Source organism: Archocentrus centrarchus, chromosome 20 (assembly GCF_007364275.1).
Source record: "Archocentrus centrarchus isolate MPI-CPG fArcCen1 chromosome 20, fArcCen1, whole genome shotgun sequence".
In the NCBI taxonomy this organism is placed as follows: domain Eukaryota; kingdom Metazoa; phylum Chordata; class Actinopteri; order Cichliformes; family Cichlidae; genus Archocentrus; species Archocentrus centrarchus.
The window spans coordinates 22,160,386-22,187,171 of record NC_044365.1 but is presented as its reverse complement, the minus strand read 5'-3'; the positions used below and the strand labels follow the sequence as shown (position 1 = coordinate 22,187,171).

General features: G+C 43.3%; 1 protein-coding gene across 1 annotated transcript in view; it reads right to left on the bottom strand.

The window, feature by feature from the left end:
* fam49bb (family with sequence similarity 49 member Bb) overlaps nt 1-26,786 on the bottom strand; it is a 38,932-nt gene that overhangs the window by 1,669 nt on the left and 10,477 nt on the right. Inside the window, exons 2-11 of the mRNA XM_030756504.1 lie at nt 24,427-24,514; nt 14,457-14,539; nt 12,597-12,718; nt 10,873-10,978; nt 6,918-7,057; nt 5,420-5,497; nt 2,193-2,309; nt 2,013-2,092; nt 1,806-1,932; nt 1,659-1,729 (exon numbers count right to left, since the gene is read on the bottom strand). Coding sequence (XP_030612364.1) covers nt 1,659-1,729; nt 1,806-1,932; nt 2,013-2,092; nt 2,193-2,309; nt 5,420-5,497; nt 6,918-7,057; nt 10,873-10,978; nt 12,597-12,718; nt 14,457-14,529 — 914 coding nt within the window. The 5' untranslated portion in view covers nt 14,530-14,539; nt 24,427-24,514. The remainder of the gene's footprint in view (nt 1-1,658; nt 1,730-1,805; nt 1,933-2,012; nt 2,093-2,192; nt 2,310-5,419; nt 5,498-6,917; nt 7,058-10,872; nt 10,979-12,596; nt 12,719-14,456; nt 14,540-24,426; nt 24,515-26,786) is intronic.

Genomic DNA, 26,786 nt, shown 5'->3' with positions numbered 1-26,786 from the left:
TTCATGAACCATCAATTCCTCCTAATTTTTCTTATTTCCAATTTATAGGCATCGATAAACAATCCTTCCAAAAGTGGTGTCCCTGTAGCTCATCTAGTAGAGCAGGCGACCCATTTAGTGAACACCTGCTCCAAAGCCGGTCTCTGCACGTCACCATCACCCTCTCTCTCCACTTTCCCATCTATTCTACACTGTCCTATGAAATATATGCCCAAAAAGCCAAAAATAAATAAAAATAATCATTCCAAGATTTCTTGGATAAAGCTAACAATCAGACACACCAGCTCCAATCATCCTCCATTAATCTGCAGATTAATTATTAATGAAAATAGCAAGAAGCTGTAGCCCTGCTTTGATGTATCTATGTATCAAACACTTTTTTCTGTACATATGTACCGTATGTATTATACAGTCATGTAAGAAGAAACTACAGCCTCTGTCAATTCTAAGGTAAGTGTTTTGACTGGTACTGTACATTTTTTTAAAAACTAGTCATTAGCAGGTCTTAAAATCGGCTTTAAAACAACCTAAGATCAACAATAGTCCAGGACATATTACACCATGTCATATATTATGTAATAAAAACTAAGCCAAAATATAAAAGCAGTGTGTGAAAGATTAAATTTAGCAGCAATAATGTCGTTTTCTGTATGACTATCAGTCTCATCTTTCTGGGGGAATTTTGGTTCACTCTTGTTTAAAACTTTGTTTCAGTTCATTGAGGTTTGTGGGCATTCATTTATGCACAGCTCTCTTAAAGTCCCACCGCAGCATTTTAATCAGGTTGAAGTCGGGACTTCGGGCCACTGCGACACCTCCAGGGAGGAATGTGACATGGTGTTAACACACACCTGAATGCTTCAGATCAGCAAGCTGTCAAAACCTCTGCTTTTATAGAGGTGCTCACACTTGCTGATGATCAATCAATCAAGTACATTTGATAAGCAGCAGCTGGCTGTTAGTTACCCTCTTAATTCCTATGGAAGCAGTAAAAGTTTATATTCCCCACTGAGCCAGAGAAGTACTCGAGCAAACTAGAACTTTGATTTGCCCTTTATTACTTTCCATCACTGCGTGTGTCTAACATATTGTATCACCCTCTGTCAGATCACTGCTGTAATCACTGACAGAAAATCTGTCAGCTTTCACATGAAAATAACCTCATGCAGCCTGGTAGAGCCAGCCTGCCTTGGGCCCAGCGCGCGCGCGCGCACACACACACACACACACACACACACACACACACACACACACACACACACACACACACACAGAGAGATAAAGACGTGAGGTCGACTCAAAGCGGCCCTGTCAGCTCGAGCAGCTGCGAGAGTGAGGCTAGGTGGGTGAAATTCGGGAGACCACGAGGGGACGTGGTGTCAGATGCAATCGGCCTTTCTGGAGAGGCTGCGACACCCAGCCCGGATCAGGCTCACAGCTGACCGAATCCCCCGGCGGACGGCGTGGAGAATGAGTCACTGTGCTGAAGGGGAGGAGGTCTGTGTGCTGCTTGTGAACAGGAACCAACTCATCCGACTCACAGCGTGAGCAGCCTTCTCCTGTTCAGTTTAAAAGCCTGCTCACAGGCTACAATCACATTTCACGCTGGGCTGTGGGGAATGTTTTTTATTATTATTATTATTTGAAGGAGAGCCGACCTGAGAGCGTTGAGAAGACCTTCTACGCTGTTCGGCGGCTGATCTTTGAGGACTTTGATGCAGCCTTTCATCTGTGGAGCAGAAAGACCTGTTAGCTTTAGAAGAAGCTCCGCGCGAGATGTTTGGCGTGAACATGTCTGCACTCACGTCAATTTTGGATGACTTGGCGAATGCTCCTACGGGATGGACGTAGTCGTACAAGATGATCACCCCGACCATCACCCTGAGGCAGAAGGACACCGTCTCCTCACTAGAGAAACGACTGCGATACTCCCTGACAGCAGGAGCAGGAGGAGAAGGGATTAGATGCAAAGTTGAGAACGGCATATTTAACATGTGCAGGAGGTCACTTACGGTGTTTCCAACATGACTTTGCACACAGTCGCCATCGTGCTTAAGCAGTCTGTCGTGTTCTCGATGGGCAGGTTCTTGTTCTGTAAGGATGGAGAAAGGACTGAATGAATGCCCCCCCCACTCACAGGCACGTTAAAGAAAATAAAGACTCCATTATATATTTTTTTTAAAAAGTCTCACCTCAGATACAAACTTCGTTGTGCCGTCACTTAATGTCTTCAGCATGGGCGTGGCATCAGCATAGAAGAGAGATATCCGATTGGCCAATTCATTGTTGACTTCATTCTCACCCTCTGCCTGCAAATCATCAAAACAAATGTTTATTTTCCCCACTGAGACTTAATCTACTGACTGTTTACTGTTCTGGACCTCTGCCCTTAAAATAATAAAATTCATATGCAGGCAAACTGGGTTATTTGTGTTATTAGAAGAGCTGCCAATGGAAGCTACTTTATGAGGTGCAGGAGAAAAGAAAGGAAACACAAAGGTGGCCATGTAGCGGACACATTTGCAGGAATATGAAAGCCGCTTCTCGCTCTGCACTGTGGTGATGCTGTGAGATTTCATTTAAAATCTCTGAATAAAAAGGAGGCAGAGAACATGAAATTCTACCTGGACGTATTAGAACATTTATTGGGTGTGAAGCAGCTTCAACGGACTGTTTGTGCAGATGAAACGCTGCTTCATTAAATAAAACACCGACAGGAAAACACTGATATAAACCCTGTGACAGAGCACCCCCCCCTCCTTCCAGTTTCCCATCTGACTGCCGCTTTGCCGTTTCAGACGAGACACTGAAAACACCTGGCGGACAACAAAGGAGTAAGGCGTCTCTTGAACAGCCCGTTCTAAATTTGTCTGCATATTTAAACAACAAGAACACTTCCTGCCTTCGCGAGAACACTGACAGAATATGAATAATCACCCCCAAACTTTCAAACCATTTCTGGTTTTAACAAATGATGACATGCGAGCTCAAAGACTGTTTGAGCGGGACAGTTGTGTTTCATCTCAGTTGTCTGAATGATTCAGTTGTCTAAGCAGTGACTAAACAGCGTGCGACTGAGCTGCGAGCAGGGACGGCAGCCTGAGCATCTTTCAGCAGTGACAGGTCCTAACAACAACTTGTCTTGGCCCATTTGCCTAATAGCATATTCTGGCTTGAGGAATAAACGCTCCTGTCAGGCAGGTCTGAACTGAGTGCAGTTTTGGTTCATTTTCCTCACATGTGTAGCTAAAATTACCAATTTCCTGCGCCATGTATCCATCAGACATCCCTCAGCTGATAGAAACACTTGGGTTTTTTTTTTTTTTTTTTCTTTCTTGCTTAAGGCACAATGCTGGTCACTGACCTTTATGACACCTGCACACCTGTAGTTGGTTTAATTTGGTCTGCAATAAGAACAAAAAATGCAGAGACTGAACTAAAGCCTAAAGGCCACATAGGTCATCTTTTTCTAACTGAGGGTTACTCTCTATTGACAATTCCAGGCTCCAGTTGCCTAGGTAACCCTCTATTGTATTTACCACCCCTTCATGTGTCAATCAAAAGGTATCCTAGTTCACTTCAAAATGCTCAATGACTTTGACTTTCACAGGCACACATGGACCCACGTGAGGAGATTTCATCAGAAGAATCCCTATTTCACATCAGATCATTAAACTGAATCTGCACCTGGACCTCACTTTTCAGTCATGAACCCACAGAAAGAAAATAGGTGACATTTTGACTGCAGGAAACACACTGGAGAAACAAGTCTAATAAAGCAGCTCAGCTCCTTTAAACTGTGTTTCAGTAAGTCATGAAGGCGAGGAAGCAAGAACAATGCCACAGCACTGTAACTGGCCTTCATTATGAATGTGGAGAAAAGGTAAATTACATGAGAGGTGATTCTTTAATATCAAGTCTAAATAGGTCATGTGCTGTACTATTCTATGAACTAAATTTCTTCTGCTGCTCTCTGCACATTTCACTACTACAGCTGAAACACTCAAAGAGAGTCGTTGAACATTTATTCTGCTCACTAAAGAGACACGTGGAGCACATTTTCCTGTCCGGTCCCACCCCCACCTGTGGCCATCACCTGTGGAGATGGGGGGGTTTCAGCAGGTTACTGTGACTGCACACCTGGCTCCCATCAGCCTGCACCACCTACAACGTCTTTGTGATGCTTTCAGTTATTGTGGTCCTGTTTTTTGGAACAAGCTGCCTGCTGACCTGAGATCAATTACATCTGTGCACGCATTTAAAAAAAACAAAAAAAAAAAACAAAAAACAGACTTTTTATTCAATGGGTGTATTTTGTTTTATTATATTTTGCTGTTTTCACTGTCTGAAGGCATTGTATAGCTACACAGGTTATCTTCTGTATTAAGCACTGAATTTGCAAGTAATGAAATGTGCTATATAATAAATGTCATTGCAATTGCAAAGCAACACGTGCAAACCACGCACAAGTATGAATGCTGGCAGTGGCCACTTGTATCATAGGCTCTACAATGGTTCAGTGCAGGAATATAAATGAAGCTCTAAGCTGCCGCCAGACATCTCCTGATGAGGAACCGAAGCCGCTCTAATGCGCCCATCAAAGCCACCAGTCTGTGCTGACAAAAACAGAAATCTTACAGTTGGTTAATCACTGCATCGGCTGGTTAGTTTGTTTGGGTGGCTTTTGTTATTCTGAATCATAATAAAAGTGTTCACACCAGAGACATGCAGCGATCTTTGTCAATTGCTGAAAAAATGCACACTAAAACAAGTCCTTTCAAAACCACCACTGACACAAACACCAAGTTTTATCTCACAGAACATGAGATGTTGGTTTGATTAGGGTGACTTTTGCATTTTTTAATGCATTAGTTAACACCCAAACTAAGTAATTTAAACACCATAAAAGCACAACACAAACCAACCAACCAACCCGTCAAGGCGGCGGTAGGTGAGCTACTCCCAGGGCCTGGCAGAGTGAAACAGCTTCACTTCTTTGTCAAAAAGAGCCATCAGACGGCATATAAAGCAGTGACTATCTTCTAAATATAATGCACATCCAAAGCCATACTGATCATTAAGTGAGGCTAAAATTTTTACGTCTTTAGGGACGGTTTTAACTAAATGAGTAAAAACACTTTAGCCAGTATAAATGCTTTTAAACATGACCCACGAAATAATTCAGGTTTTTTTATTTTATCCTGATTGCTTTCTTTAAAGAAAAGTACTCGCAGCAGCTCACATGTTGCTTCGATATCACCATTCAGCTTAAAAATATGCACATACTATGCTAAGCGGGTAATGAGGCTATTAAACAGAAGCAGGATCAGGGAGAAGTCGTGCTTTATTCCTACATGTGACCCTTCTTTAAGTGCAGCATCCTCACCACCCAGAGGACGGATGGGCGTAACATGCTCACCGGTACGTTGTTGATCCGCATTCGACTCAGGGTTCTCCTATAGTAGCTGAAGTCATTCTGAATAGCAGGATTTGTCATCTGCAAAAAAAAATAAAATATATAAGCTTGAAGGCATCCAAATACAGAGAGAGAGACATGTCTGTAGGTGGCACAGCCTGCAGCAGGACATTCAGCTCTGGATCAAACACGCCATCGTCATGACAGAAAGCTTTAGCCAACAAGGCAGAAATGTAGCTTTGGGGGGGGGGGGGTGACATAAAAAGAGCACTGATACAATTACTATTTTATGTGCTGAACTGGATTTGAATGTCTGACACTCATCGGCCCCCTTTACATCCACATCCCTGCTCCCCCCTGTCAGCAAATATTTGGTTATTTTCCTGCTGCAGTCGAGCTGCCGTGAGCTTTGGCCGTCTGACAAAAAGCTGCGGGTCTCATTAAGAAGAGGCGAGGTTAGAGTGAGCACAGGACAAATGCAGGCTTACTCTCTGACATTATGTGTACTCTTCAAAGCCTCAGATAAAAGCTGCAAGAGTCTGTTTGCTCCTTTGACATGACTCCCTACAATATATGAATCATCTGGTTTTCAGCGTGAAGCCAAACTGACCACTTTATGACGGGAAGTCGGCCAATCAGAGAGCTTCTTTTCAAAAGTTACCACCAGCGAGTGCTCGTCATGTGGCTAATTATCCTCATTCCTGCACGAGCCTGTCACAGTCAAAGCTGCACTGGCAGCATGCTAATCCCGCTACAATAGACTGGTACTCAGTCTGGGTCCACCGCGTCCACCAGGAGAGACAGGCTGCTTTGCCAGGGAGGGGCTGCACGACACTCAGACACTTTAACTAGGTCAGAAGCCCGTGCATGGATGTGAAAGATTGATGAATGGGCCTGGCATGCCACCTTGCACCCCCTACCTTCGTGGTTTTTATTCTGCCAGCCGGGGTAGTGGGCACTAATTGGGGCGTCGCTGCAAATCGCCTCAGGGAGTTGGGAAGCCTTTTTTTTTTTTTTTTTAAAACATTTTTGTGTCAAAGGAGCAGGGGATGTAGACCCAGTGTCTAACCAAATGAGTGCTCACAGAATTATGTTTCTGACAATGGGCATTTGAGCGACAAACATGCTTCAATCTCTGGGCTGCACTTTGGCAGTTTGTGCCTGAATTCAAACCAGATCAGAGTTTTTTAAAGTTCCCTCTGCCTGACGTTTGTAAAACCTACCACGCTATGCAGAACTTGGCTCAGGCAACAACAATTTGCAGACCTTTTTCCCCCCTGCAATAACCCTTATTAGCCATTCCACTGACATCCACAGTATTATAAACAGCAGAGCAGTATCAGGGCTCTAATTAAATGCTAATCATGCGTTTGCTGGCTGCAGTTTAAAACGGCACAGAGCTAAAAATCAATCCAGGGGCATCAGCAGCTTATTGGGCAACTGAGGGTAAAGCCTACAGTAACAGCTAAAATTTGACACTTATAGAAATAAACAGTCATACTTTAAGCTCGTCGAAGCGCAGCGTGAAGTGGAGGATCTCTGCAAACTGCTTGGCCAGCGCCTGCTCCCGTTCCAGGTGTTGAGTCGGATCGCTGTAAGTCTCACTGGTCAGAGCTCCCAGGAGGCTGTGCAACGCTGCCTCTGTTAGAAAAAACAGACATCTCTGATGAACCTGCAGTACTGTCAAATAACAAAAAAATATATATATATATATAAAAATACCTCAGCTGGGCTTTTACTTATTTAAGGAAGAGCCTGACAAAAGCCTTGTACAGAGAGATTTTTAGCTGATGTATGTAGTCGTCCAGGTCATTAGTCAGAGCTGCTGAGTAGTTTTACACTCAGGTTTTTGTCATTCAAGCGCCAGGTTAACAGTTCAGGCAGCACTGTATGCAAAAATGCAAAGGTCAGAGGAAAGAAGAAGTGCTGCATGTAGCATGGCAGAGTGATCAATATTCAAGTGTAAAAAAGAGAACAGGGCGTGAAGAAAGGAGGAAAATACACAGCTGCAGCTAACAGTGATATTTATTATATATTAAGAGAAATTTGCAATTTTTTTTGCCAATTTATCAGTTAAATCGGCATATTATCACAATCAGATTGTAATCTGTAATTTCCAACTTTAAATCACATTTAATCACAAACTGATAGCAGACTGACACCAAAAGTCTATTTGAGGACCTGGTCCCCATCTTCAAAGCAACTATGCGAAAGGTAATGAAATCACCCTAATTTCTGGTCATGTCAGTCTCCAACTGCTGTGACTGTAGCATTACTAATGGTAGGATTGAAATAGGTCAAATTGCATTTATTAAGCAAAATAACTCAATGCAAGTAGTTAATTTTCCTTTTAAATGACAAAAAAAAAAAAAAAAAACTTCCTAAAAGAATACAATTAAATATTGCATGAGTTAAATCCTCCTTAACTGTAAAAAAGAAGAGAAAACTCAAAGTAATGGATCCTTCTTCATCTCTCTCTTTTTGAACTTAGTATGAGGTCAAGGAGCAGCTCTCAAAGTGGATCACAGCCGGATACGTGACCAGCGCAGGGTGTAAGCCAGCTGAAGCATCCTGATTAGGACAGAGACAAATAATGAGGCAGTGGTGGTGCCCAAACTGCCCAGGGCCCAGTGCCAGTCTCAAAGGAAAAAGGGGGGTGTCTTTGGCGGGGGCTTTCCTCCTCAAATGCAAATGAGACATGGGACTAATTATCTCATTGGCATGAAATGGGTGGGGGCATGATTCCATTCAAGCAGGATTACACTCATTGTTTTGACACTAAGTAAATACAAAGCCTGTGCCATGCCGTGACATAGCATACCCACGGACCGATAATTAAGCATGCAAGAGGAGCACCGGCAGGGAAACGAGGTGAAGGAAACGTGGTGAACAAGTTCCAAGCGAGGCAGATTATCAGACAAACAAATCTTGTTCAGACACCTAGTTCTGAAAAAGAAAAACTAGAAAACCTTTGAAGCCCGGGGGGGATTTTATTTATAGATGCAGACGGTGCTTAGAATTCAAGTCTAGACGCCGAAGGGAGCCTTCAGTAATGATATAACCCAGACAAGCTGAACATCTGATGAAATAAGCCACCAAATGAGCACTTTAAATAGACTTGCGCATTTTAGTTATTGTTGATTACAAATGACGATGCACATGTTCGCATAACCCAGAATCGGGGTGATTCAGACGGTGGTCTACTTAAAATAATCTGAAGATGACTTTTCGAAGGACACAGAGCTGGCAGTGCAGCGCAGTGAATTGAGCACGTCTGCCATTCAGTAATGACTCCCATCTGCTTGGGCTAGCGTTCGCAGCGAAGCAGCTGATTAAAAATGGCCTTAGCAGTGAAGCGCAGCCCCCCCCCGTCGCCATCCCAGTCAAAACAGAAGTTAAGATGGAGCTGCTTAAAGGCCCTCAGAAATGAGCCACTCTAGTATGTTGGGAGGTCGTGGAAGGGCGGGGCGCCGGGAGATGTCTGATCTCATCAGGTCACCGTGGAGCAGGCGAGCAGAATGCGGGCATGTAGACTTTACTCACTAAGAGGGGCAGGTCAGAGGATGGCGGGACTCCGTCTGGTCTACACCCTCCTTTTTGGAGGGGCTACACTCGAGAAGTTTTCACCATTGTTAAAAGAAGCAGATCTAAATTCAGGTATCAACAATGGTTCTGTGTAGATCTGTAGCTCACAGCTATGTGTGGCTGTTACACAAGAATTAATACCTGGAGTGGAATAAATCTTCCTTAATGCTATATGCAAAGCCTGTTCACTGAACAAGGTCTTCAGTTCTACAAAAAAAAAAAAAAAAAAAAAAGAGATCAACTATTTACATAAGTGGACACTTTAGATGATTGATCAGATAAAAATGTCACATTTTGCAGGTTTCAGCTTCTGGGGAACAACTTGAGGGTCTGGGGAAGTCCCCAGGTCCCTTCCAGTCCTTTTCTTTTGTTTGCACTTGCAAACAGGAACTCCTAAGTGAAGTAACAGCTAGCCAGCAGTTGGTAAAGCAACGACACCTCTTGTTGTGGTCTTTTATTTTCTTGTAATCCTCTTCATTGTCTCTCTACGCTGCTTTTTGTGTGGTGGATGCCTGGCAGCAACTTTTCTCTTTCAGTCTTCAACAGTGGGATTTAGTTTGTTTCTTTTCTTCCATTTTTTAAGGCTAAAATTCACAGCTTGTTTTACCCATGTTTATGCTTTTATTTATTTATTTATCTATTTAGCTAGCATTTGCAGGTGACATTCATGTGATCAACCAATCAAAGCCCACTTAAGTCAGGACCAATCACAGTCCACAGTACTCTAAATGCTGGGAAGAGCTTTAAGAGCACCCCAAAAAGCATTTTAAGAGCACTGCACACTCAGAATAAACGGAGTACTGCCTCTAATGATCACTGGAACCATGAAAAGGCTCATGGGAACTAAACATGCCTACATATGGGAAACCTCTCTGTATTTTCCCCTCTTTAAAAATGTATATTCTGTGGTCTATATTAGGGTTATATTCTATGGTAATATTAAGATATCACTGTGGAGTTTAGTGCAAAAGCTGTAGCACAAGAAATGTGTCCATTCATTTCAAACGTAAAGCTACTTATATAAAGCTCCTCCTTTCCTTGGTAGTCCAAAACAGGACTACCATCGCTCCACCCGCTTGGAGTAAAAGACTTCCAGCTCCACGTGCATCAGGCAGGTCCGCAGGCTGAGGAGGCCATCGTGGCCCCTGAAGCCTAAAGTCAAGGCAGTGAAATAGAGCAGCACCAGAGACTGCGATTTGACCTACTTTGTTACATAACAGCCATCACTAGGCTGCTGCCGCCATTGCCCACTGACTACCTTCTCCACCGCCACTGGGATTACGAGGTTGAGGGCACTGAGGCATGGCGGGCCCCAACCCCCGAGCCTCGGGGTCGTAAGAAGATCAGGGAACAGTAAGCCTACATCCCCACCCCCCACCTTGTATCCATGCTAATCAGACAACCCCACCCTACAGAGGTCAATGCAAAGTGCAAAGCAAACAATACTGAGACTATAGCATTTCAGTGCGGTTCAAAGCACACTTGTATGAGGCTGCATGTTGTCGCATGTCTTTTGCAGCTCAGCAACAAATACTGCAGATGCACATGCAAACAATTAAGGTCACGCATGGAGGTTGCATCTGTATGAGGCCGCTATAGAAGACGTTTCATGTGAAGGACATTGACTCTCCCTGCTCATCCTTAAAAAGACAAAACTGTAGTGACATTTCAACACCTCAAACTAATCTGCATTTCTGAGCGCCAGTGTCGCACACAAAATCGCTTTAGTTTTGAAGGAAATCTCAGAGGACACCTGAGCTCGCTCCACTTGAAACGGTGCGTGTCTGAGGCTCAGTCTGAGAACCAGTGATGTAATTTTTCCTGGCCTACATAATGTGGTTACTGTAGAGACAGCACAGGCAGACACATACCTAATCTCTGGGAGAACTCATAGAACTTCTTCAGCTTTCCCACCAAGGGGACCACGGCCGCCCACGCCTTCTCCTGCAACGCCTCATCATTTGGATTCTGGATCGCCTGGAAAGAAATACAACAGAACAACCATTAAACCCGGGGTGTCAAACTCATTTATGCTCATGGGGCACATGCAGCCCAGTTTTACCCCTGGGCTGGAGTAGTAAAACCACTGCATAATAGTGTTAAAAAAAAAAAAAAAGAAAGAAAAAGAAAACAAAGAAAGTTGCCCTTTTTTTTTTTTAAAACTGTAAAGATATGCTAAAAGAAAACCATGAATTTACAAAACAGATGATGCCTCTTAAGAAAAATAAGTGTAATTTCAACAATATGTTTAAGTTCTTCAGATTTAGCCCATTTTCTGTCATTACAAAGAAACAAAACAGTTCCTTGACAGATCACTGTGGTGTTGAACAACAGACCGGGGGTAACGTCTTCAGACTTCTGGCTTGGATGAAATTAGAAGATCAGACCTTCTTTCTTATGTCATGATCCACTCTTAATGAGTTGCAGCTCATTGGTTTCTGTTGCAAATAACAGTAAAAAGGTCCAAAAATGATGCCCTTCTGCTCTGGAAGTTTAACACTTTGCAAAGTTATCCAGTAAGATGGATTTCAGCCTTATAGTAGGAGCATTTTTAAGAGACTTTTCACACCTACAGCTCAGTCACTCTGGTCTGAATCAGTTGATGACTTTTCCCGTGGTTTGGTTCATCACTACAGACCACGTGAGAGTAGTCTGTTTATTGGCCAGATGCGTCTGAGAAGGGAGCAACAAAAGTAATCAGGAAGACGGCCCTGTATTCTTGCTCCTAACATGCGGATTTATCTGGGTAGTTTTATTCATTTTGAGGCTAGCTGCTAGAGCCTGTGTACTCTGCATCCCTGCATATGGTTTACTACCACATCCCAAAATGTACACCTGGTAGTTTGGGTCGGATTGAGGTCAGATCGCATTCTCACCATAAATGAACCACTCTGGATTTCATTTGGAACCGGATCGAGACCATTTCCTCAAACAGATCTCGGTGCGGTTGTTTCAGTCCATGTGCGGGTGCGATCACATTTGTGCAAACAAACCACATCAAGTGGAACGGGAACCAGAGTTCGACTTAAACAAAACTTAGACTAAACAGTTCAGGTGTGAAGACACCTTAAATCACTGCAGCCCTCCGACACCCACTCCCCATCTCAAGGCCATCAGCTCAAAGCTGTTACATGCGCTTGAATACACTTGAATCTCCAGATTACTGCAGAATCTGATTGGAGCTTCAAGTGACTGGAGAAAAGTCGCTCATGTCCTGAACTTGCCAAGAAAGTTGAATAATCTGAGCCCATTTAAGATTTCTGACTTCACCTTGTGACAACAAGTTGTTCTGAATTTATAAATGATGGATACCAAAATGTGTTACCACTTCTTCAGCTGGATATTAAATCAATTTTATTAGTTCATTTGTAGGTCAAGACTTTAAAAAAAAAAGAAAAAAAAAAAAAAGATGCAAATTACTAAAGCAACACCTGATAAAAGCATGAGGGCAGAAGAGCTTTTTACAGGCAACACCACCACCTTGAGTGCACATCTCCCTGTAATTCTGCACGAATGTCATAAAAAGTGCATTTTCTGCAGTAGAAACAGTCTGTCTTAACTCTGCAGCAGTCAGTGACGAGGTGGATAGCTGTACCTCTCGGATGTCCGGCCCTGCTCCCTTGTAAGCCTGCAGTTCATCTAGGATTGCCTTTGCGTCCTTCAGCACTACATCCACCTCGTCCCAAACCTCTCGCTCTGCTTCTGTGGGCTGGGCATCTGCAAGGGACAAAAAACAAGGTCAGCTGGGCAAATCTGATTGGTATCTCATCCATATTCACACCGACTCAGAATAAAGTAAAATGCAGCTCTAGGACATCTATCAAATCCTCTGGTATCACAGAAAGTCTACCAAGCAACTATCAATTATGCAAATGAAAGTTCAGTGAAATAATCTTGTCTTCCCACTGCTTCCCATTAAGTTTTAACACACCCACTTTTCCTAGCTGAGAGAAGGGAAATGGAGCAAGATAAGAGAAGACAAATGGAAAAAGGTTATCTCACAATTTGTAAAAGCTGTGGTTGTACAGTTTCAGGGTATTTATTTTGGTTTGAGAGTAGTGGCAATACAGAACGACAACACTATAAACCTTCCTACCACCTGAAGCAAGAACAGCTTGCCAAAATCCAGTTTCCCTGCATAAGAGAAACAGAAAACACAGCACCTAACATCTGCTCCTGTCTATCCACTACTCTTTTTTATTAACAAATGTAACAGCATGGCTGGAGTCCGTATGTGCATCTGTGTGTGCGCACGCGCGCGTCACTGTGGGAAAATGTGGTCCTGGAGACACCCACTGCAGCGGGAACTACCACAAAAAGCAGTTTTAAGTATTATGCCAGGTGTTTACGTCTGTCTGCAGACAGTTTTCTTCCCCCCACAAACACAAAAGTGTTGCAACCACACAAGATCCAGCCACACTAGACTTCACAGGTGTGTAGCTGACATCAAAATAATGGTAGTTTGAAGGTGGGTGCAGTCCGACTGAGTTAAGAGTGTCAGAAGTAGGGGGACTTAGAAGCCAGTGACAGACCCATGGTAGACTGTAGTGTTTAACTAATGCTCAGTTGGTAGTAACAGGCCCAAAGTGTGCCAAGAAAATCAATCTGCTCTTGTCCAATTTTGGTGAGCCTGAGTGAACTGTAGCTTCAGTTTCCTGTTCTTAGCTGACAGGAGCGGCACCCAGTGTGACCTTTTGCTGCTGTAGCCAATCAGCTTCGGTTTAAACAGCAACAGAAACATTGAGGTCGTGTCGGTTCTGAACCAAACCAAGGACCAGGACAACTGTTACACCCCTAATATGTATAAACATTATTTTTGAAATACAAGTGTGGCCACAGATCCCAATGCAAAAAGTCCTCTAATTTTTACTTCTTTTCATTTAAAATAGTTATTTCTATCTGCTGCAAGCCCTTCAGAGGTCTTATTTCAAATTGTTCCTTAAAAGAAAACTTTACAATACCGAGCAATGCTGTATAAAAAGCACTGGTCGGATATAAAACGGTGGTATTCTCTCTTTTTTTTTTTATATATATACCAAATCACCTCGAAACAGTCTGAGCTCTATGAGAAGCTGTTTTCTCTAAAGGTATGCCTGACTCTGTGGGTTTGCCAAGTGTGAGAATAGCACAGCACAGGTTCAAGCCATGTTGACGGCCCTTAGGCTACACAGCAGCCCGACTTCAGTGCTTTATATTTGAGAAGGGGGGGGGGCTCTGCTGCACCTCTGCCCTGATTGATATTCTGCACACACTGCAGCGTGGAAAAGGCAGGTTGGTGGAAAAGTGCAGCAGCCCTAGTGGTAGATTTGATTCCTTTTGCCGCTGGGAGGAACACAGTGTAAAAGATAAGTGGTGGTGAAAAGACTTAAGAGTTCTGGAGTTGATAATGTTCTGGTTAGATATTCATGCGATCAATATCAGGACCGGGAGAAATTACTTAAAAAAGAAAACTCACTTTCAAAATCGAGGAAAAAATTGGGCTCCTGTTCCAGATCTGTGCATGTCAAAACTTTCAGTAGGTTCCCCATGTTATGATACCTGTTGAGAGAGGGGGGGGAAAAAAAAAGAAAAAAAAAAGGAGAGAGAGAGAGAAAAATCAATAAAAAGAGAAGAGTGCAGCAGTGAAGTGAGCAGGTGGTGATACACTGCTGTATCCATGCACCTCACTCCTGCTCTGCTTCAATGCTCTGGTGCCTGTATGAACTCAGTGATTCCCCAGATGTGCCCACTGTTCATATACACCAGCACTCCCCTTGGACACCCTCCTGATGTGTGTTTCCTGCACCCATGCTCTCACCAACCAGATGTCACACCAAAAAAAGGCCCAAAAATAAAAAACACAGTTTGAGTTCTGCTTTGCTAAGCTTCTTCCCAGCATTGGTAAACCTTTATGGGCAGCCGTATGCAAACTAATCCATTTTAACCATCCTCCGCAGGGATATCGCTCATAATTTATGTTCACGCATGAAGTATGTAGCTGTTTGCTGCACAGTGCATCCAATTAAACATTCATAAAGGAAGTTGTCATGTAAATATGTATAAGCAGGCCTGCTCTGTTTACTGTTTGTATGTGAATTAGACTTCTAGCAGTACTAAGAAATTCACTCTGCACAGTCAGACACTGCAGTGTCTCACATCATAAGAGCCCAAACATGACATTAATATTAAACATGCCTGAGTAATGCAAGCATGTACAATGCATGTGGTACAGTAAACAAAACCCTTGCACTGTACTACAACATTAAATATAATGCCAGACTTGAAGGGGGGGGTGCAACCCCAGCTAAAGACAGCATCATGAGCAAAGTAAGCAATGACCACACATATTTAGAGTGTAAGGTCTCAAAGAGGTCCTCTTAATGCTCATTTCCAGCTTCATATTTGGATTTTTGGAGTACCTCTGCATGACGCACAGTTCAAAATAATCCTTATCCTGTTACTGGGCCCTGGTGAAGCCCTCAGTTCATCCCATCTTGTCTAAAACAAGCTGGTTAAGCTCTCTTCCTTTTAAGCCAAGTTTCTTCTGATGGACTGCTCCTCATAAAAATAAAATTTGAACAAAAAAAATGTTTAATCTGATCCATAATCCACCACAGTAACAGTATATATGACAGAAAATATGAAAAAGCACAATAGGTTGTCTGTAAATTACTTTATAGTTTCTAAGAAAGGTTTTGGTACACAACTGCACAGGACACCTTCAAATTACAACGTCCAACAGGAGCTGGAAGCAGACGGGAAAAAGGATCAGAATTGAGAACCAAGTCCAGATCAGAACCAGAACCAAATGTTCGTTTCAATCACAGTTGCATCCTTCCAAGTTTACCTGTTTGTGTAATCAATGCTGACACGTTTCTCTGACAGTCACAAATTACACAACAGTGACAAATTCAGCACAGTGCAGCTTTTTGACACTTGAGCCACATGCAAACTTTATTTACTCTAATAAAACATGTGAGTTAATGCTTAAAACCTATTTTTGGTGCACAGAAAGCTGATCAATGAGATCACTGAGAATCATTATAGAATTTGACCTATAAGCAGAAACGATAAGTTTTAATGATACCAGTGATGTTAATACTCATCCAGGGCCAGTGTTGAGCTTTTTGTTTGAAGTGCCTTAAACTATTAAGCTTAACTGGATAAACATATGTTAGAGTGCAGAGGGAGCAAGACCAATACTAAGTAGAGCCTGAAATCTCCTGCACACAGACCATGTACCACCAGCATCTGTATTAGCAGGGACATTAAGGAGCACATGTGGCAGACATGAAAGAAGATCCCCAGGATGCCATTCGTTCTCTCATTAGGAGAATGCCCCAGCATACAAGCATGTGGGAGCCACAAACTACTGAGTTCCATTTTGAGTTGCTGCAATGAATTTTTGGCTATGATTTTTGGGGTGTCTTTGAATTCAGCCCTCTGTAGGTTGCTAATTTTCATTTCTATCAAACAATGTGGGATCCTTTTGTTTCTAACACATTACGCAGTCCATACCAGCACAGATATCCAGCATGATTCTCCCCCCATTGAGAGCTGATGTGTTTTCCATGCTAAAGTGTTCCTTAATTTTCGTGCACTATATACACACACACTCACTCACAAGTCAGCTGTGAGTTGCGCAGTGAAAAGTAGCACCCTTGCACTGCTCTCTGCTGTCAATCCTCCGACTCCTCGAAAGCACAGAGTTGCAGAGGTTGACAGACATTTGATAAGTCAGAGATCTGCTGCAGTTTGTGGAGAGAAACAGTGGCAGGTTTAGCCCTTGGTGACGGGGTGGAGATGGACAGGCTGGTGATAGAGGGGTCGGTGCAGAACAGTGACAAAGTTCAATTTTGGCAGGCAGATGTCAGCCGAGATGAGTGGCAGGTGAGGAGCCAAAGTGTCCGAGCGGGGGTCTGTGGAGACGGGGCAAATCATTGCTAACACAGGTAATGCTGGAAGACAGGAAGGTGCTGCGACAGAGCAAAGTACACACTCAGCAGTCAGGAGCAGAGGGTGAGATGGGGCAGTTTTAAAATGCATGAGATGCACCGTGCGTGAGTGTGCGTGCGCGCTGAAAACCTAGCACTGGGTCAAAACAAGACATCAAGATGTCATTGCCATTTTCGTATTTTGGGATTTTTTTATTTTATTTTAAAAACTAAAGTAACAGACCAATATAAAAATCTATCATAAGATTAATAAATAGCATTCATTTGTTGTACCCCTAAATTTGATTGGAATATAGTCTAATGAATATCTGGTGTGCACTTAAAATGAACTTGTGTGATTTCCTGTGCATCAGCATGAAATCAGTGGATGAACAGTGTTATTTTTACTTTGATTTACTTCAAAAGCTCCTCTACAAACTGTCTGTCACCAGCCAAATCCAATGGCCACCTGCAAAGGCCCACCTGCCTTGTCCAGTCTCATCAAACTACCCTGCTCTAATGTGACCTGAATGTCTGACTGTGCCAATGCTGGCACCTCACTGGCTGTCGGAAGGCAGCACCTGATGCAGCCTCAGAAGGGATGAGAGCTGTCAGCGACCTCACCCTGCTGGATGATGTGGGCACTGCCCATCATTATCATCACGATCACATCATCATTATCTTCTACTGCCACCTTTCAGCTGCTCGCGGACTGGCCCGATGTATGGCTGGCAGAGCAGCCTGGGCTTGTAGCACTTCAACGAGGGCACTGGCAGCCTTGCAGGCCCAGCGCTGTTCCCTTGCGCTGTTTAAAATGAGGTCATTTAAAGGACGGGGATTTGTGTGGCTGCGTTTCAAAGTCCACTAGAGAATCTTGAAGTGCGCCGTTAAAAAAAAGAAAAAGAAAAAGAAAAAAAAGCAGATTAAATCTGTGCATTTTGCAGCTTTTTATTTCTCAGTCTTCCACTCAAAATTCATCATAAGAACCACTTACAGATAACTGACTCTGCAGTCTATGTGGACTTCTTTAAAGATGTATTCACAAATTGTATAAGTGTAACTGGTTGCTTAGTGATAGCGTAGTGAGGGAAGTACAGACACTGTATTAAAGAGTTTGAGCAGTACCCAGCAGTCCTGGCATGTCCTGGGCACCACAGAGAAGCCGACGACAGTCTTGTTGTTGTTTTGAACCCCCCCGCTGAGACATCGCGTGCTCGCAGTGAGGGTGGGAAGGGAGGGGAGGGCTGCCTCCAAGGCCAGGGGCAGAATCTGACAAACTGGAGCCCGCGCAGCTCTCCCATTGGCTGAGCTGGCCTACCCAACAGCTCACTGTATCCATGGAGTCGAAAAAAATTTGGTGCCATTGAAAAGATTGCAGCAGCCAATCAGGCTCGAGCTCCCGGTGAAGAGCGAGTACAGTAGTAGTAAGACTTGAAAGCACACGAATATATTAATACAGATGAGGTAATGCGCCAAAAAACAGCAGATTAGTAGGGTAGTAAAGTCAACTATAGATGATGGAGCAGTGTCTAAATCCATCTGTTAGTGATTGGATGCAATTTGATTTTTCTGTGCAGCTCAGCAAATTCACATTAAGATAATTACATTTTTTTTTAATGACACTTTAGTTTTAGTGATAAATATGAGCAGATCATAGCACGGTGTCTGATAAAGAAATGAAATTACATTGATACCATCAAATAATTTCAGTAAAATGTCAAAATGTGAACACACTAAACCTACAATCCAAAATATTTCTAGATTACAGATGGTGCAGGAAGGCTCAACCCCACTCAGTGAAAAGCACCAAAACAGTGCCACACCCATGCAGCAGCCTGACCTCAGGATGGCACTGCCTTTTAACATCTCCCAGCTCTGTGCCTCCCCTTTAATAAGCACACCGAGAAGCGGGACACAGCTGAAACCGAGCACTGCGGCAGCCATCCTTGCAGAAACGGCTCGGGGGGGTTGAAGGCTGGATAATGTGAGGAAGGGATAGTGCTGACATTCCACTACTCAGCTGCAGCATGAGGATCCACGTGCCCTGCTGCTTTACTATGGAAGAAAAACAACGCCCTCCCTTCCCCAGCCTCCGCGCGGGGCGTCACGTGGGCTCTGCCGTGGACAGGCTGAGAGCTTGCCTGGGGGTGGGTGGGTGTGTGTCTGTGGAGGGGGTGGGGGTGGGGGTGGGGGGATGGGTCAAGGCAATAGTGTGTGAGATGTGCATTTATGTCTGAAATAAGGAGAGCCTGGAAAAGGGAATGCACAGCTCTTTTATCCATCGGTGTGCAATAGTTTGTTTTTTTTAAATTAAACTGTAGGTATGGATGTGTGCTGAATATTACTGCGTGCGTGGAAGGGGAGGGATTTGAAGCGTCACACTGCGGCAGAGGCGGGGAGAACTAGGCAGCTTTAAACTTGACCTAGATTCCCCGGGTGACACGCCACATCGCATTAGCCCACTCGGTCAGACCTGGACCCGCCGGAGCTTGCTGACACTGGCCCGATTCGACAGGCAGAAAATGGGGGAGCACTTCCCAAATGGGACTGGCAGGCGTCGCCCCCCACCCCCAAACTCAACTTCTCCTCACCCCCACCCCAACTATCTCCTATCAATCTCACCCAGCTGACTAAAAATGGTTTAGGGGTAGATGGTGAGAAGAAAAGGGAGGAGCGGGGGCTACAATTTGTTTATGGGGGGTGAACTCTCTGACCTCATAGACACGCCTCTGTATTGTTGCACCCTCGTAAACATCAGCTAACACCACCCCCCCACCCCCTCCCCCCCAGATTCGGGTAAATCAAAACAAACCTACAGGAAGACTGAATCATGACAACAGACGGCGACACTTGGAAGTGACATCCAGTATCGGCCGTCTCCTCTTACTCCAGCTAAAAATATTCCTTGCATCACATCACCAACAGCTGTAATGAACCCAATCGCCGGCACATGAAACTGCTGTTCATCCAGAGAAACAGATCAGAGAGGAGGATGAAAGTGGGAGCGCCTCATCCTCGGCTAAGCTCCGCTTTCTGGACGGCACCTGATGAAAGATGGAAACCATGGCAACAGGCAGATGCACAAGAGTCAGCTAAAACGCCGGCTTCATTGAGCTCTGTGGAGAGGCTCTTAGTGGCACTCTCCAGTCACACCAATACGAGGCTCCCATCACAACACAGAGAGAGGCTCACGGGCCGGATGATGCTAATTTCAGCTCAATGATAAAATGATTCTTCTCCATATTAGAAAAAATAAATATTTCTATAAGGAATCTCACTGATATTTCTATCATCTTTCGTGCAAATTTACTTTTTCATTTTCTGCTCCATCCATCTCAGAACGAGGTGCTCCACACCCTCCCACCCTGCCCTTGAGAGTCCTCTGACTTCTTCCAGGGATGTGTTAGGAAATCATTAAGTGGGCGCACTGACTCACTGTCGTGGTCTAAGTAGCACCTCCCTCGAGGCAGCTGCTTCCTAAATTGATTCACACACAGATCTCCCTCGTTCCTCTGCAGAAACAGACCCCCCCCCAACCATCATTACTTGACTGACCTTTGACCGACCAACGTCAATGGCATCTTTTAATCTTACTTGCTCACAACATTATTGAGGTGCAGACGTCATTTAAAATTTAAGCCTAATTTGAATTTATGAAACAAACATTGCATTGAATGTTTTTTTTTTTTCCCTCCTGCAGAATATTACCCTAACAGGATTTTGGGTGGGGCACAGAGGAGGTTTTGGAGTGATGATGAGTGTCAGATTGTAGAGAACTGATATTTTCATTGAGTAGGAGACGAGTGCCATCTGGAGGATGAAAGCAGCTGTGCATACAAGGCAGGAAGGATGAGGGGGACCACTCCCAAAGCTTATACTGGCACATCCTGGTTTTGTGGATCTTTGTGTTTAACTTAAAAATGAAGGAAAGTGAGAATATTTACAATAACCTGATTATGCAGTAAACTGTTTCTTGCTGGAAACCCTGCAGAATACTTCTGCAAGACATACAAATGTCATCTTACTGAGTTGAAGAGCAGCTCTGATGCCAGATCCAACAGCACCATCCAGTGCTGATAAGTAGCTATTTAAGGACAGGCGCTCCCATATCTCTAAAAATAAAATGACATTTCTCCACCCTATATGTTAATTCAATGTCTACAAATAGCTTCCCACGTGTTAAGTTTTTCTAAACATGTATGCCTGCAGCCTGTGAGCTTCCTCAAGGAAAACCTAGGCAGGAAGTTACACGGTGTCAAGCCTCCAGTGGCATAAATAATAGATAACCTAGGAGAAGATGGGAGCTTTTAGCTGACATAATGAGCCACTCTACATATTACATCCATTCAGACGTATCATCTCAAATGACCTACTCAGAGGGTGGGGCTGAGAGCAGGAAGCCAGTGCAGCTTCCACGTGCAGCGTCAAGAGTGGAGAAACTGATATTCATGTAGAAAAAGAAAATAAAACTGACCAGTGACTGACTTATGTGATCTGAGACTGAATAGGTTAAACTGTTCAAAATATAGCTTCTATCTGCAAATTTGGTGCAAGTTTAGAGCTATGAATAGGAGCACAATTCAACAATATTTTGCACGCATGTTCACAAATATAACACTGCAACACTTCACCAGCTGGGGGCAGTGTTGACCCAATTATGAGAGTCTAAAAAAGCTTCATCTGTGGCTACCACCCTCCCCCCTGGCTTAAGCAGGGTTAATCCACCCTCCATCTTTTCACACAAACCATAGGCTGCTACATTAACTCATTCCATTCCCTTTCTTCACATCTAGTGCATCACATATTATGTTCCCCTACACTGCCGCAAGATCATATACTGCGTACCGACTAAAATAGCAACCATTCAGGCCATTTAAGTGAATGGATTTGAGTCTCAGTAAGGCACCACAGCAGCATGGCATTAGCCTATACACACAAGCAGGCACATTAAGTCTCGCATGGAGACACACTGACTTAGCAATCCTATATATGAACCACCTGAGGCTTAGCTGTCAAAGCAGCACAGCATTCCAGCACCCCAGTTTAGCCAATCAAATGATAGCTGTGTGGCATGGTAACAATTTCCAAGGAGATACAGAGGAAAATACAACAGGGATGGGCACGCATGAAAGCAGGGAGAAATTATGCATTAAAACAACATAGTACTAAAATATTTGGGCCTAAACTGTGCAGCGAGTGAATTTAAGTCCATCAAAGTGACCACTTATTAAACAAATTTACCACCCACACCAGAGATGCCAGCTCCTCACGTGAGCCATGACCCGGTGCCCTGTGGTTACATAAACACTCTGGCCTTGGGGGGGCAGGAAGTCGGGAGCACCTACATTACTCAACTCCTTTTTATGGCCCACAATGCAGTTCATTTCCTGTAGCCAGTACTACACATACACCCACTGAGCTGCACATTAAGACTATAATAGGCATAGGTGCACCACAGGCAGGCTTACATAATGACACATCTGTATCTGTGCACACAGAACTACTAACACTTAAACCTCAATGAAATGAGGGGCTGGCTTTCAGAAAAATAAGCTGAAATTTTATTCACACGGGCAATTATAGGAGTAGCTCTTCCACCAGAGACAAGAAGATAAATGGTGAAGGGTTTGATTTTTATTGTTTTTAAGTAAATGCACTTATGATTTCTTAAGTTTGGATAGTAGGAGGTGAAAATACACAGGGACTCAAGTGCCAAGGGACCTGGCCTTAATGTCCCCTTTATAAAAAAAAAAAAAGTACCTTGTATAAAATGAGCAAACTAAGAATGCAGAGTGTGCCACCTGTGTTTGTGATTTAAACCAAACTCTGTAAATGAGACCATAGTTAACTGATTCTGCCACCTATGCTAAACCCACATTAGCATGGAAAACACTACCAGTGGAAAGAAAGTAAAAATAACTGACTCAGCTTCTATTTAGAGAAATGCCTCCATTCATTTAACATTTCTCAGTATGTACAATGACCTAAACAAGTGGGAAAATACACAAATGATCTCAAAAACCTTTAAGCACCTGCAGTCAATGCAAATTAGGAAAGATAGCAGTTATGTCTATGTGCAGATATAAATAGGCATGCAAACAAAATAACAGCAGATAAGCAGATGGTAATCAGTGGTGGGGAGGGAAAAAAGCTGAGAATAAAAATAGCTTAAGAGTCAATTTTTGCATTGATGGAAATGATGCACAGGTGAAACGTGTGGATTTGGTGTCCGAATGTAATGTCATTCCAATGCAAGGAATCACAGACAAAGGCACGTTATAGAGTTCAACCAAAGCTAATATGAAGTTTGAGCAGCCCAAGTTAGAAAACACTGTCCTGACACACATTCTTTGCAACCAGACCCATACCTATGCACTTATTTTGAAAGTTTACTCTGCTAACAAGCTAGTTCTGGTGTTTCCTGTCCAAGCTGCTGGCCATGTTGCTGTTGTAGTAAATGGAGTTATGAAGCTAATTAACCCATTCACACACACACATCCAAACAGCGTTTTATTCTAAGCCTTAAGTGCTTTATAACCACACACACACACACACACACACACACACACACACACACACACACACACACACACACACATCAGGAGTAATTTGGAGTTCAATATCTTGCCCAAGGATGCTTCGGAGGGTGGGCTGGAAGAACCAAACCAGCCAACCAAATGTCATCATTGTCCAGCTGTTTCCTCAGAGAGGAGATTGTCCACAGTCGGTGCACTCCAGCTCCACTGTCTTGAGCTGCAGCTGGCAATTGCAAATGTTTTTCCTGCTCTGGATCTCCACTTCAAGCTGGAGCAACATTCCCTGGATCAGATTAATGTGCCACTGCACAGCAGAACAAGGAATGCCATCAGCAGCTGCAGTCCAAGACAGCCAAGCTGGAGTTCAGACTCACTGGAGAGGCAACAGTTGACTCTGTTGCTCATTTATTTATCACAAAAATACTGTGCAAACAAAATATTAGCAGAGCAGAAAGTTCTGCGCTAAATTATTTAATTCAGCCATTCCCAAACGTCATGTGAGAATCTCCTGAGGCACACGCAAATCTTTATCTTCAATCTTATGCTGAAACCTTTAAAAGGTGCAACTTTTTAAATTCTGTATTCCTATCTACTTAAAATCTTTTAAGCATTAAGAACTTCACTTAAAAGAAATTACCTCTCACAGTCCACACTTTGGGAGTCACTAATGCATACATACACACATGCACCCATATGCTCTCACTGCTACAAATACAGTCTGAATCTATCGGAAACTTGCTAAAGTTTCAGCTTTTAAATGCATTTGTGCCTTGAACATGTAAAGCAGACTGTCTCAGCCTCTTTCTGTACATTAGAATGAATTAAGCAGCGATTTCTTCACAACTGAAGCAAAATCATATAATTTAGACCTGAAATTATCACATGTAATCTGTTTCAGTCCTCCCCCAATTTATTAAATAGCAGCATTAATGTTGCTGATTAGCAAATGAACAGAAAAGCAGCTTCGAGGACTTACCAGCAGTGGAGCTGTGTGTCCGGCAGGAGCAGGGAGGCCCGGCCTGGTAGGTGGCCGCGGGTCAAAGTCCTCCAGCAGAGGTCAGCCTCTGAAGCACAGCAACAAAAACGTAAAACTTTACAATCTCGAGCCTGACAAAACTAAATAAATAAATAAACAAAATGATTTAAAGATCTAAAACCATCAGCAGCTAGAGATAACCTGTGACATCACTGCTCCTCCTACAGACAAACTTCAGCTAACTTATTTTAAATGCACAAAAGACAAAACTAAACGGCTTTTTTGTGCATTTTCACTTTACCAAATGACACTTTACCAAAGTTGGATAACGCTAACGGAGCTCACTTCACACATACTGGTTACACCCATTAGAAAAGACTGCACGTCATCTTGGGAAATGTAACACTACCGAAAAGGCTACAAGACATCACACAGGCAATAACAGGGTAGTTCTCCTATCCTAATGTACCTACCTTGAGAAAACTGGGCTAATAAGTAAGTTTTTAGAAAAAAAAAATTAAAAAAAAACATGGAACAAACAATCACATGAAAAAAAAAGCACACCACTTCCTATTATGTAACACTTCCTCTGATTCACTTCAGGTTTTCTACAAGGCTCCATGCTTCCTCCTTTAAGAGCACTACAGCACAACTCACTCACCCAACTCACGCTTGCGTCCATTTATTGAGACGTGGCAATACCTAAAACTGCTCCATAAATAAGAAGTTTGAGAGACTGAAATGTTTACGACTGGCTTTTTTTTGTGTGCGTTTAGGTAAGACAAGGATCACCTCACAACTCTCAGTTTTAAGATTCAATAGTCTGCAAGCCACAAGCTCGTTTCACAAGTTGTGCGGCCCTGATTGAGAGTGCACGCTCAGTAGACTGTGAGACCATTAGGACCAAGGCAGCCAGCCTGCATACAAATGCACAGCGGTGGCAGGAGTGTTGGTCATGCATGAATGTGATCAGACTTCAAACCTTGAAACTTCAAAACCACAAGAACAGTGAGGGCCGAGGGAGGGAGAGAGAGAGAGAGGAGGGCAAACATGATGAAATAAGACAATGTGAAAAGGCCAAGCTACAAATGTGAAACCGGAGAGAAGAAGAACAAGAAAAAGAAGAAACAATGAAGAGACATCCTTGTGAACCTGAAAAAAGGGGGGCGTAACAGCCTTTTTGCTTTCTCTCTGTAAAAACGAATGATCTTCTCCTAATCCAACAGAGCTGACTGGGGCATTTGTAGCAGGGCATCATGAGAGTCTGCTATGCATCCCAAACACAGCTGGGGTCTCAACATACAGCCAAATCAGTGCATGAATAAGCATATGAAGTTATAGAGGTTACAGTTAAGCCAAACAAAATGTAAACAAAATGTTTACAACCATGCCAGCAGCTGTTACATGCCACATACACACAACAGATTTTGTCAGCTATAATGTATCTCACGATCATTTGCTGGTTTAAAGTGTTAGTATGCTGCTAACCGTTCCTAAGTACTAAACCAAGTGGCAACTTCCTGGGCTGAAAAATAGACCCAAATCTGCAGCACCTGAAACTGCAGTTCCTCTAACAGCCACTTGAGGCTGGTCCCAAAGTGGAGTGTAGTGCGTCCCCATTAGGGTTTAATATTTTTCCCGAAAATGACATGAATCAAATCCCGGGAAATGACGAGCCATTTCCCGGGAATCCCGGGAAAAAGTTTATTTATTTATTTATTTTAATTAGATCTTCTGTAGCCTGTGTCGGCCTTAACCTATTGTGATATTGTAGAGGTAGCTTTCCAGCTATGTCCTGTTATGCCCAGTAGGGGGCAACGTCGGCTTGATTAACGCAATAAAACCTACATCTCAGCATTCGAGTGCTCGAGCTATGCGGTTTTGTATCGTTCCTCAACACTCCCTTAACAAATATAATTCGAATATTCCTCCATTGTACATGGAATTATACCAAGATATTTTACAACTGCTGGTGCAAAACAATACGGTTCATCTCCACAGCATTGATAATGGCTCAGCCACGCTGTCGTGGCGACATCTGTTGCGCTATATCTCCACCAGTGGAACGCTGTAATAGTCATTGAAAAGTTAACTACTGTACTACACTATAATATGGCATAACACAGGGCCTTGAGTAATGCACTACGACTTGGTCATTGCCATTCTGGCAACAACAAATTTATAACACCGTGTCTGAGGGTTAAAGTAGGTTCGCTGTGAATCGTCTTTTGAAAAACTGGCCGATCCTTATAGCCTAAAAAATATACATTTTACTCAACTCCATTTTAAAAGCGAAATATGTTAAAGCAATCTATTTCATGATAATTTCTTCACACATTAGGCCCGTATCCTAATTCATG